At 43.7% G+C, this 13,508-nt stretch overlaps 1 protein-coding gene across 6 annotated transcripts in view; it reads left to right on the forward strand.

Annotated features, from left to right (window-relative positions):
• PPP1R12B (protein phosphatase 1 regulatory subunit 12B) overlaps positions 1 to 13,508 on the forward strand; it is a 123,353-nt gene that overhangs the window by 20,619 nt on the left and 89,226 nt on the right. For all 6 annotated transcript variants that reach the window (XM_075722255.1, XM_075722251.1, XM_075722254.1 and 3 more), the window contains exon 2: positions 12,636 to 12,766. In XM_075722255.1, coding sequence (XP_075578370.1) covers positions 12,636 to 12,766 — 131 coding nt within the window. The remainder of the gene's footprint in view (positions 1 to 12,635; positions 12,767 to 13,508) is intronic.

Consider the following 13,508-nt stretch of genomic DNA (forward strand, 5'->3'; position numbering starts at 1 on the left):
ACTTTCTTTCTAAAAAGATCCTTTATCCAGCACCCTCTTTGTCTGCTCCATCATTTGTTACACTTCAGGGAAAATTCTGTGTCCTGTGTTTGACATGGTGCCTTTTCCTGCTGAGAATGACTTCATGGCAGCTGAGCCATGGTGGATACTGGTCTCTTGTTCAGTAGCGGGCAGGAAGAATGGCAAAACTTAGAAAAACCACTTGTTTATTTGAATGTGAAGCTCTGAGTTGCACAGGACTGGAAAATGACTGAGCAAGCTGCTACATGTCTGCCTAGTGATGATTTTTGCTGAGCCCCTAGGAGCACACAGAACTGCTACTTTGAGAGTATTTACCCACCTGAATCTTTAACTGTGAAGAAGAAAATTTAAATTTTCCCAGGCACTGCAAGGTTGGCAGTGAGAATGAATAAGTAGAACTATTGAGTGTATGTTTTTCTTTTTACAAACCAACTTTTTTTTTTCTTGCCACAAAGGTGAGATTCAGATCTTGAAATAAAACCTGGTGTGGCTGCAAGACAATGATGTGCATGAAAACCAAGGGCCTAATGTTCTGCTTCTGAATAAACTGTCTATGAATCCACCAAAGGAATCTCCTCTATCTTTTCACCTGCAGTCGTGTTGAGGTGTTTCTGCATACAGCCACTGTTTTTATCATCTTTGCCCTCATTTAGTGCTAATTGGGCACTTCCTGGCGTTTGCAGTTGCTCATGGTACTTCCCCTACATGAGGGTCTGTGAGGAAGAGCTGGGTTTCCGTGAAAGCAATACTAGCCCTGGTGTCACTTTGTTGCTTTCTCTGTTGAAAAAAAAGTTTTTCCCCGGGCCATGTCTGTCTGTCCTGACATAAGCAAGATGTCCAATGGTTATGCAGCAGCTTAAGACTATCTCAGTCCTGCCCTTCCTGCTGCTCTTGTCATATGCTTTTCATACCAGTGTAAGTGCTTGTCTGGTCCCACTGTCAGCCAGTTTAGCTCCTGGATCTGTTCAGCAGGGTATCAAGTGAGCGTCAGTGCCCCGTGCTGGGGCAGAGGGTCTGCTGGCCAGGTGTGAGACAGGGCAGGGCAAAGGCAGCCCTAGCTTCAGCCAGCAGAGCCTGCTGCAAAATCCTACCATGGCAGAGACTGAAGAAAGCCTGAAGTGACCAGCGGAGATTTCTCTTTGAGGTCTGTAGTTAGGTAACACAAATCCCATCTTTAGTTTGCCAAGCTGGAGCTAAAATAATTTGCAGCTGTTTTTCCATGTCTCTGACCAGTTATGAGAAGACCTAGAGGTACTTTTCCCGTAGAGGGTTGTTTGCTGGAGCACGGAGTGGCCCTGCCATGCCTTCCTACCTCATCTCGCCCTTCTCGCAGGTATGGTGCGAGTGGAGTAACCTCGCCAAGTGGGTTGAAAAGTGCTTTTCCCACCACCACCGCCTTATTGACAAAGTTAGTCTTCATTTGGCATTGGCCTTACCATGCTGCTCTGCAACCTCCAGTTGTCCTCGAGACAACGGGGCGAGTGTCAGCCCTGGGCTGCAGGAGACCATGCTAGTTTTGCTGAAGCTGATCTAAGGTTGCATCTTGGAAATTTAGAATATGTTTATGTAATATGGCATGTAATATGGCAGAAACTGCATATATATTTCACTTGCGTTATAAAAGTGCCTTTAGGAACTGTGTTAAAGAGGTACAGTAGCACCTGTAGAGCTGAAGAAAAGGGGGTTGTTAGCAAAACATTTCTTTGCTGAGCAAACCTGCAGCAGCTGAATTTCCTTTTTCCACAGAGGAGTGAAATGCTTGTGAGCTTTCTAATTATGAAATGTAGTTGTTTCAGCCAGAAACTAAAATTTCAGTAATTTAAGGGCAGGATTTTATATATACTGTCTTGATCCAGTGCCAGAGAGCACTGGCTTGGTGGGAGAGAAATGACATCCTTAGTGGTCAGAATGACTAAACTGATGAGACGTGAAAAGCTAATGCTGCTCTACACCATTAGAAAACTGGCAGTCCCTGCTTTTTAGTGACAGAAAGACTTCATTTTTAGTGTTGGCAGTTGGTCAAATACCGGACTCATCTCAAGATCTTCTCAGATGGTACAACGTATTGGCCTCCAACTGCTGTTGAAATAATGGGTATTAAAAATCATGTTGGAGTTAGGGGGATGAAGATGATGAAAAGGGAGTAACTCTGGTTTAGAGCTACGTGTTCTGGTCTGTGAATGCAAATGGCAAACCAGTCCATCGACTGTAGAGGAAAAGCACTATGGAAGTGGAAAATCACTGTATTGGGTCCTGTTTGAATGAGAGGTGAGTTAAGTGTAGGTTGCTGGACATAGGGGAACACAAATAATACGAGGCTGGAAGGGTTGGCATAAGGGGTTGATCCCTGTGGCTCTTTGCGCAGTGAAATACTTACATCCGTAGTCCTTCCTGATCTTCCTAGATTTCCAAAATGCTATTTGATTAGAAACATTAAATGAGGGGCAAAAAGATGGCAACCCTGCATGCCAACGCCTGCCGTCCTAGCAGAAGTAAAAGCAGGGCAATTTTGCTTTCTTCCCATTTTCTTCCTATTTCAGTAACATGGAGTGTGCGAGTGTCCAACAGACCTTCTCTTTCTTTACAGCAGTGGTTCCTCTTTATCCTAAAGGAGCAGTGTTGGAAGCTTTGGCATGCTGAGGGCTACCTCGGTGGAAGCAGATAATGTACCAGCCAGTGGTGAAGTGAGGCGTGGTGCTTCAGCGTTCCCTGGCAATACCATGGCTGCATAGCTAAAGCAGAAATCCTGATAATTATAAAGAATTCCGCAGACATTTAGCTAAGCCATCTATAGTCTAGTGCAGTAGATAGTTACATCTACCGCCTTCTAAATACGTTGATGTCCCCAGCGCATATATGAAGGTGTAGAGAGTTTCAAAATGTGGCTTCTATTCGAAGCAGTTCTCCACCTGACATTTCGTGCTGCTATTTCATCTTGAAAATGCTACATTCACGAAATAATTATGCCTTTGCACGTACTCCTCTCTTCCCTTGTGCTCTACTGGGTTTTTTGTTGTGCTAATCATTCTAAGAGATTTGTTGTTGGTTTCTTTTGATGACTGGCATGGATACTGCTGAGTACTTCTAGTTGTGGGTTTTTTTCCAATGGAAAAATCTGACATAATCCATATCTTTTCCTGCTTACATGAGAAGGATGACTCAACTGCTGTTAAAAAATGAAGCAACATAGCTAATTAATCAGATGAGAAAATGAATAATACCCTTTTTATCTCATTTCCCTTCCTTTCCCCCTGCTATCTTTAAAACAGAATTTACCTCTTTCTGCTCATTCTAATGCGATTGTGTCAGAATTAGATTTGCACAAGGATTTTAAAGCATAAAGATTTTAAAACGGGGTTCGTGGTACGGAAGTGCCTGTGCAGGATATCGTAGCCTAAGGACACCCTAAAGCTGGGGCTGAGAAGAGAGAAGGGAAGGTACAGAAGCTCCGTGTTTTTGCAGGAGCAACAGTAAGAGCTGTTTGTTGTTCCCAGAATCACTGGCGAGTGTAGTCTGTGCTGCTGGAGATAGAGGATCACTTGGAAGTGGAATTTTTGGTAGTGCTGGTTCTGACAAATGCCCCCTTAAGAGTAGAGCTGTGATCATGAGACACAATGGCAAGGTCATACCTTCCAGTGCTGACAATCGCTAGTGGTGACAGTTGCCGGGCTATTTTGGGAGTGCTTTTTTCTTTGTTTTCTGTGAACTCCTCTCTCTGTGTTCCCAGATTTAACCCTGATGCTGTTCAGCTGTCGTCGGCTTGCCTTCGTTTGTGGAGCGCTGGCTGGTTTGCAGTATATGTTGACATCATATATTTACTCTTACTTTGTATTCAGTGGAAGATTGACTCCCTTCATCTCCCGGCTAACCTTGCTCCATATATTTTAGACTTATGACAGGAGAACAGTAGAGAAGTAAGTCTTGTCATTTAATCCCTTTGACTGTGACCTATGTGTTGTGACAGCATGACTTAACTGGCCTGCTAATTCTTCCAGCCCAGTGTATTAACAGTTAACGTTGCTGCTGGTATCAGTGTCATCCTCTGGTTCGCAGTAACTCTTTAACCGTTTCTAAAACGCCTCAAAAAGCTCTAGTTGCACTAATCATATAGCATAAGGCTGTGGTAAAGAAAACCATCTCAAGCCTCAGGTTAAGGAGTGCCCTGGTAAATCTTGGCTCTTGGAGGTTTCTCATGTGACTGCTGGTAAGTCATTGAGGGTGGGATTCATCTCATCCTGTTGTAAATGGGTTTATGCTGGTCTGCAGGCAGAGGGAAAGGACAGGTACTGGGAGGGTAATACCTCCCACCTAGCTTAGACAGGCAACACCCTCTGGGTACATCTGTTTCTTTACACTTTGAAAATATGGATGAAATAAATCTTGGGCAAGGCAAGGTGCGGGAACATACAGCTGGGGCAGGAGGGACCCTGGCAACCTGGACTCAAACCTGCTTAAGCTGTTGTGGGGGTCTTGGGTTGAATTGAAGACTGCATTTGTATGCACACAGAGAATGTTCTGCTTTTAGTGCTTTTTATGGCCTGTATTCACTGCAGTAACTGGCTCTTCATTTAGCCCAAAGAGAACCTTTTAAGCAGTTTGAGTATGATGTGGATCTGTCCGATCTTGTAAAAAATGGTCCCACGGGCAGTGCTAGGAAAGGGTGTGCTTAGTTTGTATGAACAAAACCCACTTTTGTCACCCCATATCTAATGCAGAATCTTTTGTAGCTCATGGGTGGTGCAGCTTCTGCCACCCAAATGAGTCTAGGTCAGGTTTCTAGCATGAGAATATCATTTGGGAGGAGAAAACTAGAGGCTTGGGCACATAAAGCATCTAAGCAACGGAGGTGACTTGGTTCTGGATCAGAATGGCTGCAGACACATGACACAAATCTGTGTGTGCTAGTCCTTCCTCACCATTGTAAAGTTCCCTGGATTTACAAAGGATAAATACGAGTGTCTGTGTTTGCATATATGTAGCTACATGCACACGCATACATATCATAGACACGCTCATCGCAGCCTGGAAAGCTGGTGAGAAGTCACTGTAGAGCCTGCCTGGAGCAGGAGGCGTTAGACTAGAAGTCTCCTGAGGTCCTTTCCAACTGCAGTGATTCAGTGGTGTATACGTTGCTGTTCTTTACCTGACTGGCACTGTTGTGTATTGAGTACTGGGTGCTCTTTAAACAATTGGAGATGGTCCCTGCTCTGAGGATCTCGGTGTCTAAAACATAAACTGTTTCGCCATATGGAAGAATGGAGTGGCTTTCTGGGCAAACTGACGTATGGAGAAGGGTTCTGAAGAACAGGGATGCCAGGTTCCTGAAGAACAGAATGCCATACCGTGGATGTAGGGTTGTATGGAAGAATCTCAGAGGTGTTTGTTGATACTTTGACTTAAGAGTTACAGAAATTGGGATCAGTGATGGAACAGAGGGAGAGAAACCATGTCGGGGAGGGCTGGATGTATAAAGAGCTTTGAAGATGGTATCAACACTTGATTTCAGAGTTGGAGGAGAATCTGCTAAAAGAATTAATAATAAGAGTTTCATGAGCAATCTGATTTAACAGCAGCCTTTTGCACAGGCTAAGAGGTACCGTACTCCTGGGAGGCTCAAGAGATGAGTACTGGAGTAATTAAGAAGAGATGAAGCATGGCCTCTACTGGCCCGAGATCTCTAATACTCGATTAAAAAATCCGGCGTGTGTCCAACTAGCTAGTTTACGTATTGTATTGACGTGTGACAAGTGGAGCTGCCAAGTATGATTTCTATGTGGGAACCATGAGGACTGCTACCCGAGAATCCGACACGGTAGGATTACGAGATTTTCACTCTTCTGCACAGCAGAAGTCACTGAGATAGGGTTCTGTCACAAGACTGATGTGTTCATAGTAGAAACACGTAATGCAGGAACCAAGCCAGTAGCCCTTTCTTCTTTTCCTGCATCTTTCCTCCACCTCAAAAAAAATACATAGGTTCTCTTAAATTCTGACGGAGGGAGCGCCAGGGAATTAAATATAGCCAAAATTAAAACCACAGCAGTTATTACAGGTTTCCTGGCTGACTTTGATTTCAAGCTCTTGTATGCACACTGCTGCTATTTTATTACATGATCATATGACACTGGGTGATGTGCCATACTGTTTGTAAACTAAATATTTACTCAATGGGGCTGCATTTAGAAATGCAATGTGCTCTCAGCCAAGTTCACCCGTTAGGTGCGCTACTGTACGCAGTGCTACCGAGCTGTGCAGGTAGACGGCAGCTGAAGTGCGCGTGCTGCTGAGGAAGCTGTAGTGCTGCAATGTACAGCTGACACGCTGACAAGAACAGCTCTGCCTGAAGACAGTTGCACTGAATGTTCTTCACGTATTTATGTTAAACTACCGTAATACTGGGTAAGTTGTGGAGAAAACAGTTGCCTTAATGTGGGTGCCTGTGACGGCACTGCTGATGTGCAATTATTGCCACAGCTTCTGTTACTCTAGGTGTGTAACCATCCCTCTTTCTCCATGTAGAGGCAAAAAGGTGCTTCCCCCCGCCCCCCCGCTGATCCCAAGCAACTTCTTAGGAATTTGTCAGGTGCTTTAGTTGCTCTCTTCCCTGCTATCCTGTGTATGGTGGGAATGTAACACCAGTCATAGACTGGGGTTTTGCTAAATGTGATGCACCTCCTAGAAAGTGAGTGGTATTATAGTGTTTACACCTTGTTGGAACTTGATTCTTTGTCCTCTGAACCCCGTGGTCTCATCCCATCTGGCTCCTTTTACTCCGTGATCTTCCTACCTCTGTCCTGTGAGGGATGCCCAGGAGATATGCAAACCAAAAACCTTGGCAGGCAGTTGGAGCTGTTGCGTTGCTGATACTCATCAGAATTTCGACAACACTTGTGTGTTCTGTGTGCTCTGAGGAAGCAGCAAACACTGACAATACTATTATAATAATGAGGTTTCATTCAAGATAAAGATCAGATTTTTGTCTGGTCGTTGAACAAGCCTTGCCAGACGAGCAGAGTTTTGCAGAGTTGTTCTGTAACGTTTCCTGGTGTCCCCTGTTTCGTTATTGTAATGTAAACTTCATGCTTGAAAGAAGAATGCCTTGGCAATAGCTACTGGCAAAAAAAAAAAAAAAATAGGCAGTGAGTGGTGAGTGTCCCTGGCTGTAAAGGGCTACACCTGTTATCTCAGAGGGGAAAGCTAATATACATTATCTGCAAATTTTAGAAACTGAGTACTTCCTCCCTATGGAAAAACTGCTAAATGCTGGTCCCCTGCCAGGAGCTGAAGGAACACCGTGAGCTGTGGATGGAGATTTGCCCAGCGATGCCCGGGATTTAAATCGTATGAGCCAACTTTCTTTGAGCGGTTAGTGGGTAATTCTGGGCACTGGATGCAGTTTGCTTCAAAGACTGCTAAAACTGTAATACATTAGTGCTGCTCCAGAAGCACTTGGAGCTAACCAGCTGCCAAGAAAAATACAAGGATAGCAAGAGATTAGCCTGCTGAAGATCTCCGATTAGAGGGAAAGATAGTCACTGCGCACTCCCACCCTTGAAGGTTGCATTGTATCTTTTACAGAGAAAGAAGATAAAGAAGGAATTAAAAATTTAGATAGAAAAGTGCTGTGCTCTGTAGTTAACCTTGCTTTTAGCCTCTTCTACGTATGTAACCAAGCAGCTGAGGGTTAGCAGAGCCTAAAATTGAAAGAATTAAGCCTGTCCATGTATGTATTTTTCTTTACGCAAAGCAAATTTCAAGGGCAATTTAGGAGAGGGAGCGTTTCTTCACGTTAAATAACTAGGCACCGAAATGGCAACGTTACTTCTCAACCAACTTTCTTACACTTTCTTTCCTCCCTTTGGGGGCCGGAGGGGCAGGTGTCAGCTTTGTAATGTTGCTGTATGATGTACTTATTCTTACAATGTTCCCAAGGAGCACTGTATCAAATAAAAGAGGAGAACTTTGCATAGCGGTAGATCCTCTCGGGTTACTAAACTTAGCCACTCTCCTAAATTTAAGGTGGGAGGATTAATAGTACTTAAAAGGAGTAGACGTGTCCTCCTTTATTTCCTCTTTGTCCTCTTCTCCTTCCTCCGGTAACCTCAGGTGACCCATTTTGCTTAGCCAGAAGATGAACTTTACCCTCTGAATCTCAGTGAATGCTTTTTTCTTACATGGTGTTTTGCAGTGCTTAATTTTGGCAGGTACGCACAGTAAAACATGCAGCAGAGACTTTTCTGGAGGGGTATCGGCAGTCAGGGCTCTCAAAAATTTTAGGTGGGCAAGTGTGTGCCCTGAGTACTTCTAAACAGTGAGAATTTCTGTTCTTTAATTTATAGCTTGGTAAAATGATGTCGTGTATGAAACTATTAATACCATTAATGTGTGTGCAAGTATGAATTCTGTGATAACATACAAGTGTTAATCAGTTGGTACACAGAAATACATTGCAACCCCTAAAAGCTGCCATTTAATCTGTCATAACTTTTATACAAGTTTTCTAAAGTTCTTAAAGTTTAGAAGATCTTTAGAAATTACCAGTTTTACTCATTACCCCAATTTACTCATTATCCTCATAATTATTGCTCTAAGATGTGTTAAATATGTTGTAGCATATTAATATACAAGCGGTGTATTCTTTTAGGCTAACTGACTGAAAATGATGCAAATAATCCTATGTCTGGTAGTTTCTTACATGAGACAATGATGAGATTTTCAGAACTGAACAGGGGTTATTCAGTACCTCTGTCGAATACCATTTTCTGAAACTCCTTCTCCACCTTACTACTTAAACTCTTGGCCAATATGATTCGTATTATGTAGTGTTACAAAAATGCAAAAAATTCTTGCATCTCGATATTTCAGGCAGGCGAGAAGTCATACCTGCTAACGTTAATGCAGCCTCAAGTCATTTGAAAAACTGTTCATGTTACTCAACTCTGCTCATTTCTATTATTATGTGTCACTAACTAATATTAAAATAAATATTTGCCAAGCAGTGTCACATTGCTTGATCACAGAACTTGAACAGCATTTTTTCATGATACGTAGGTGCAGAAGGGTGGAGTGAGGGTTATTTTTCTTAGATATTAAAGAATACATTGCTGCTCCATTAAGGACTTAATACACCTTTGCGCTTGACTTTATGTTCGTGGCAAATGCAAACGGCAAGCATGAAATGCATTATGGTTCCCTTGGAAGCGAGCGAATGCCTGCTGTTGCCAGCACCCATGTAGCTTTGTCGCTTTGTCATCGTTTTATCTCTTCAGAAGCCAGGCGAGTCAAATTACTGCAGATTTCTGTGTAGGAACAGGTGGGGTTTGATCCCATTATCCCTTCTGTTTCTAGCATGCATTCCATAGGGACCATGTGAGACGGGGACCAGCAGAACAATGAGGCCAATAACAGGCAGAAATTTAAAAGGTGGTGGTGGCGGGGTGTGTCTTTTATGCACCTAAACAGATATTTAATTTTAGAGTCCAGTATATCCAGTGGCTTGAGCAAGAACTGGTCTTGTCTCTTGGCCAGTTCCCAGTATGTGCAGAGGTAGTGGGTGTACTTGGGTGGTTTAAATGATAAACAATGTAAATAGAATTCTCTATCAAATATGTACAAAGCTCATCATATAGAGACATTTTTCAGTCTAAAGTTAGATTTACACTCAAACTGCAGGTAATACTTAAACAAATACAGCAGAGCAGTAAGTATGCACAGGCACGAAATGTCTGCCTCACTGCTTTGTCAGAGCCACACTGATAAAATTCTTCGAGGCTATAATTCTTTAGTCAGAAGTGATCGTGCTCAAAAGAAACCACTGCGTAGGCGAACTTTTCTTGGCTATTCTCAGAGCAATACACTTTTAGATGAAGTCAGTTTTATTTAAAAAGTGATACCTAATGGTTGTGTTCCTGGGTTGAAATGTAACTAACTCATCGATAAGACTGTAAGTGTAATTTATATGAGGTGTGTTGGGGGAAAACTTGAAGTATATCACGGTAAATATGGAGGGCAATAAAATAGAGATTAGCTCTGAGTTTTGTAGGCTGAGACTTGAATTCCCCAAAAATTGCTCCTTGAACTAAAAGGGATTATTATGTTCCTCTGTGTATCCACATCCACCTCTGTGCATTGCATACTTCACCTTCCTACTGCATTTGATTGCGTTGTTATGGATGTAAGCCACTAACGTATTTGTTCGCATAGTTTGCAGGACTATGGAAATCAGGGGTGTATCCCTTCTAGAATATGTCTTAAAATTAATCACGTGCATATTGGGCACACATTAATCCCCCTGTACAGTAGGAATATTTGGCTTGTGTTTCCTGCTCTCATCACCCGCTGTGACTTCGAGGGTACATCTGTACTACTGCAGCAGGAGGCAAAAGTTGCAGCAAGAAGAATCCTGATTAGATAGTAGAAACGTGACCCACCGAGAGGATGGTGAAGCACTGGGACAGGGCCCAGACCGGCTGTGGAGTCTCCATCCTTGCAGACAGTGAAAACTGGCAGGAGCAGGCCCTGAGCAACCAGATCTGACATCAGATTTAGCTCTGCTTTGAGCAGGGGGTTGGACCAGACGATCTAAATAAAGAGGACCAAGGAACAAACCTTGCTCCTGAGGCTGGTGGTAGAGCCTAGTTTGCATCCACATTGCTCAGACCTAACCATGTCTTACCCCGTCGTGCTCGGACCCGGGACTCCTCCAACCTCAGTGGGATGCTCTTCAGTCCCCAAGATTTTTGTTTTGGCTTGTTGGTTTTTTTCTGGTTCTACTGCCTGAAATAATGTAAGGGAAGTCCCCCAGAGCTGGGTTTGCAGGATGAAGCTGTTTCGTGCCTGAGGGTGGGAGAGTGTTGATGGACTGAGCGGGGTGGATGGAGCCAACCCAGGAGCAGTCTCATCTGTTCTGGGTTTGGAGCAGTCCCTGAAGTAAAGTGTTTCTAGAATTATGCTTGTGCTTTTCTGGCAAAGATTAAGGTAAAACAGTCTAAAACAGGGCCAGGAAACATGCTAACACTTCAGCATAGGCTCCGTCAGGACTTGGGTGCTTGAGTCTGCTCCTGGGGCATCCTTTCCTAGTGCCATAGAGGTGCCTGTGATTGCAGGGTAACTGTACTAGGAGTTAGTTTTCTGGAACGTGCTTCCCTGGAGATTTAAAAGCTAGTCTTTTGCATGGCTACTTGTGAACCAAGCAAATATAGGAGTATCTTGTGTTTGCGGGGTAAAAGGCCTGGTTTGGGATTTGCAGTTGCAGTGGAATAACAAGAGTTGGATGTCCTGGATGTCCATGCCTCTCCTTTGGAACAGGCAGTGCAGCAGATGAACATGTTGGATAATATAGGATTGTCTCTTGGGGGGGTGGGGGTGGTTAGAGACAATTTCCTCATTTTCATTACTTGCTAGGACAGGAATGGATAGCCAGTGTTGCTCGTTTTAGAAGAACAATCATCTGGAAGTCATCTGGCTGCCATAACTGATAGATGTGCCCACATCAAGCTGTGCAAAAGGGTCAAGTGCTGAGATTTTGGAGGAATTTTGGCCAAGCTGATTCCCTCTCTAGTAGTGAGGAACTAGGTTGCTGCCTGTAAATGGACACACAGTAAAAGTCAGTCCTTTCGCCTCCTGGTCATGCTTGGTGCTTCTCAGCTGAGGCACGTGCATTTGGACGTATGTATTAAATTGCCAGCTCATCCTTAAATAGCAGCCTCCAGTGAACTGTAAACGCAATGCAGAACGTGCTGTAGCTGGGAATTTGAGGAAGGAGGAATTCCACCCAACAGAACTGCTGAGACTTGAAAATCTAGCTAGGTTTTCTTCTAGCAGCTTCAAAGCTAGCAGGTGTCTGTAAATGCAGGCTCTGGAATTAATACAGTGGCTAATAAAGGGTTGTTGTTCTCTTCAGTAGCTCACAGGGTCTGTAGAGCTAGCAGGGGAAGTCGCATTTTATTATACTCGAGGAAATGAATAGATACTGCTGAATAAAGAAGTTACTAACTTCTCTAAAATTCTGCTTTTGCTCTGGTTACATCTGATTACATCCAGTATACGGATGGTCTGCTTTAGTCAGGCTTCTCGAGCTCATGCTTTCCCTGCTCATCCCTACCACGAGATATCTCATTTCGTTCGTTGTTGTGACGTTATTTCATTGACATTTTGAGGGAACAGCGTAATCTCAATAAATACATAGATTGCCTTGCTTGGAGGAGTTTGATGCCATACCTAAAACTAATACAGATAGTTCATTTTACAGTGCGCCCGTGCGCCAGGGAGGTAACAGTGTGGGAGAGGGGAAGGAAACAGATGAATTGGTGAGAAGTGAAGCTTGAGCAAATTTAAAGGTTGTCCACTTGGGGACTCTCTGAGTTACAATTAATTTTTGCAAGTTCTGAAATTAATTCATTTTTGTTCACAAATTCATGCTACCTTAAGTTTTAAGGTGCGCTAGCTCACGGTGTGGGAAATTCAGCCCAGGAATTACCTGCTGCCAATAAACTGCCAATGGAGGTTGTACCCTTGATTTAACACCAACACCTTTTTTTTTTTTCCTTCCCTTCCCTTCCTCTTCTCTTCAATCCTCCCCTCCCCTGGATGTCCCCCCTCCCCTTCTCCCTCAGGCCTGTATAGATGAGAACCTGGACATGGTGAAGTTCCTTGTAGAAAACGGAGCCAATGTGAACCAGCAAGATAACGAGGGCTGGACCCCTCTCCACGCAGTGGCATCGTGTGGCTACCTGAACATAGCAGAGTGAGTGAGTTTCAGGCTGTTCTGGGTATTTATAACACTTTCCACGACTCCCTCTTTGGAGCAGATACACAGGCGATCGATGCTCTGAGACTTACACAATGTCTTGGGAAGCAATGCTGGAAATAGATGCATTTCTCCTGTTACTGAATTCTTAATTTGTGAGGACTAAGGTGGAGCCTGCAACTGGTTGCCTTTTGCTGATCCCATTACAGTGACTTATGATGCATTAGATACTCTCGCTACAATGCCAAGCAGAAGGGAAACACGGTGGCTGGCAGGCAGGGACGCTAATCCAGAGACGTGTAACGAAGCACAGCTCTGCTGCTGCTGGCTGCCTGCTGTGCGCTTCTGTCAGCAGGAAGCCCGTGTAGAATTTTAAGTGTTACCTGAGAGCAATTTGGGATTTTAGTCCTCTAACTGAAAAGAATTCTGTCTCTGTACAAAGTGTATGTTAGTGTAATTACATATATCTAGCTATTCCGGTGTAAACCCCAAATAGTAGATACATGGCGTACTATAAAACAATTCAAAGGGGGACTGCACCAATGCTTGCCCTTCTTCTGAGGCTTTGCAAAGCAGCTATGTTTTCTTACCATAGACAGGCCTATGTGAGCAGTACTGCAGTTGTGTGGAGACTTTGGAGAGAGAAATGCAATGTGCTGGGCTCCACCATCACCGATATGCCAACAGCATCGTTTCTTTTTCTTCAAATTCAGATCTTATGTTTCTGTTTCTTGCATAC

This window comes from Pelecanus crispus, chromosome 17 (genome assembly GCF_030463565.1).
Source record: "Pelecanus crispus isolate bPelCri1 chromosome 17, bPelCri1.pri, whole genome shotgun sequence".
Lineage (NCBI taxonomy): Eukaryota > Metazoa > Chordata > Aves > Pelecaniformes > Pelecanidae > Pelecanus > Pelecanus crispus.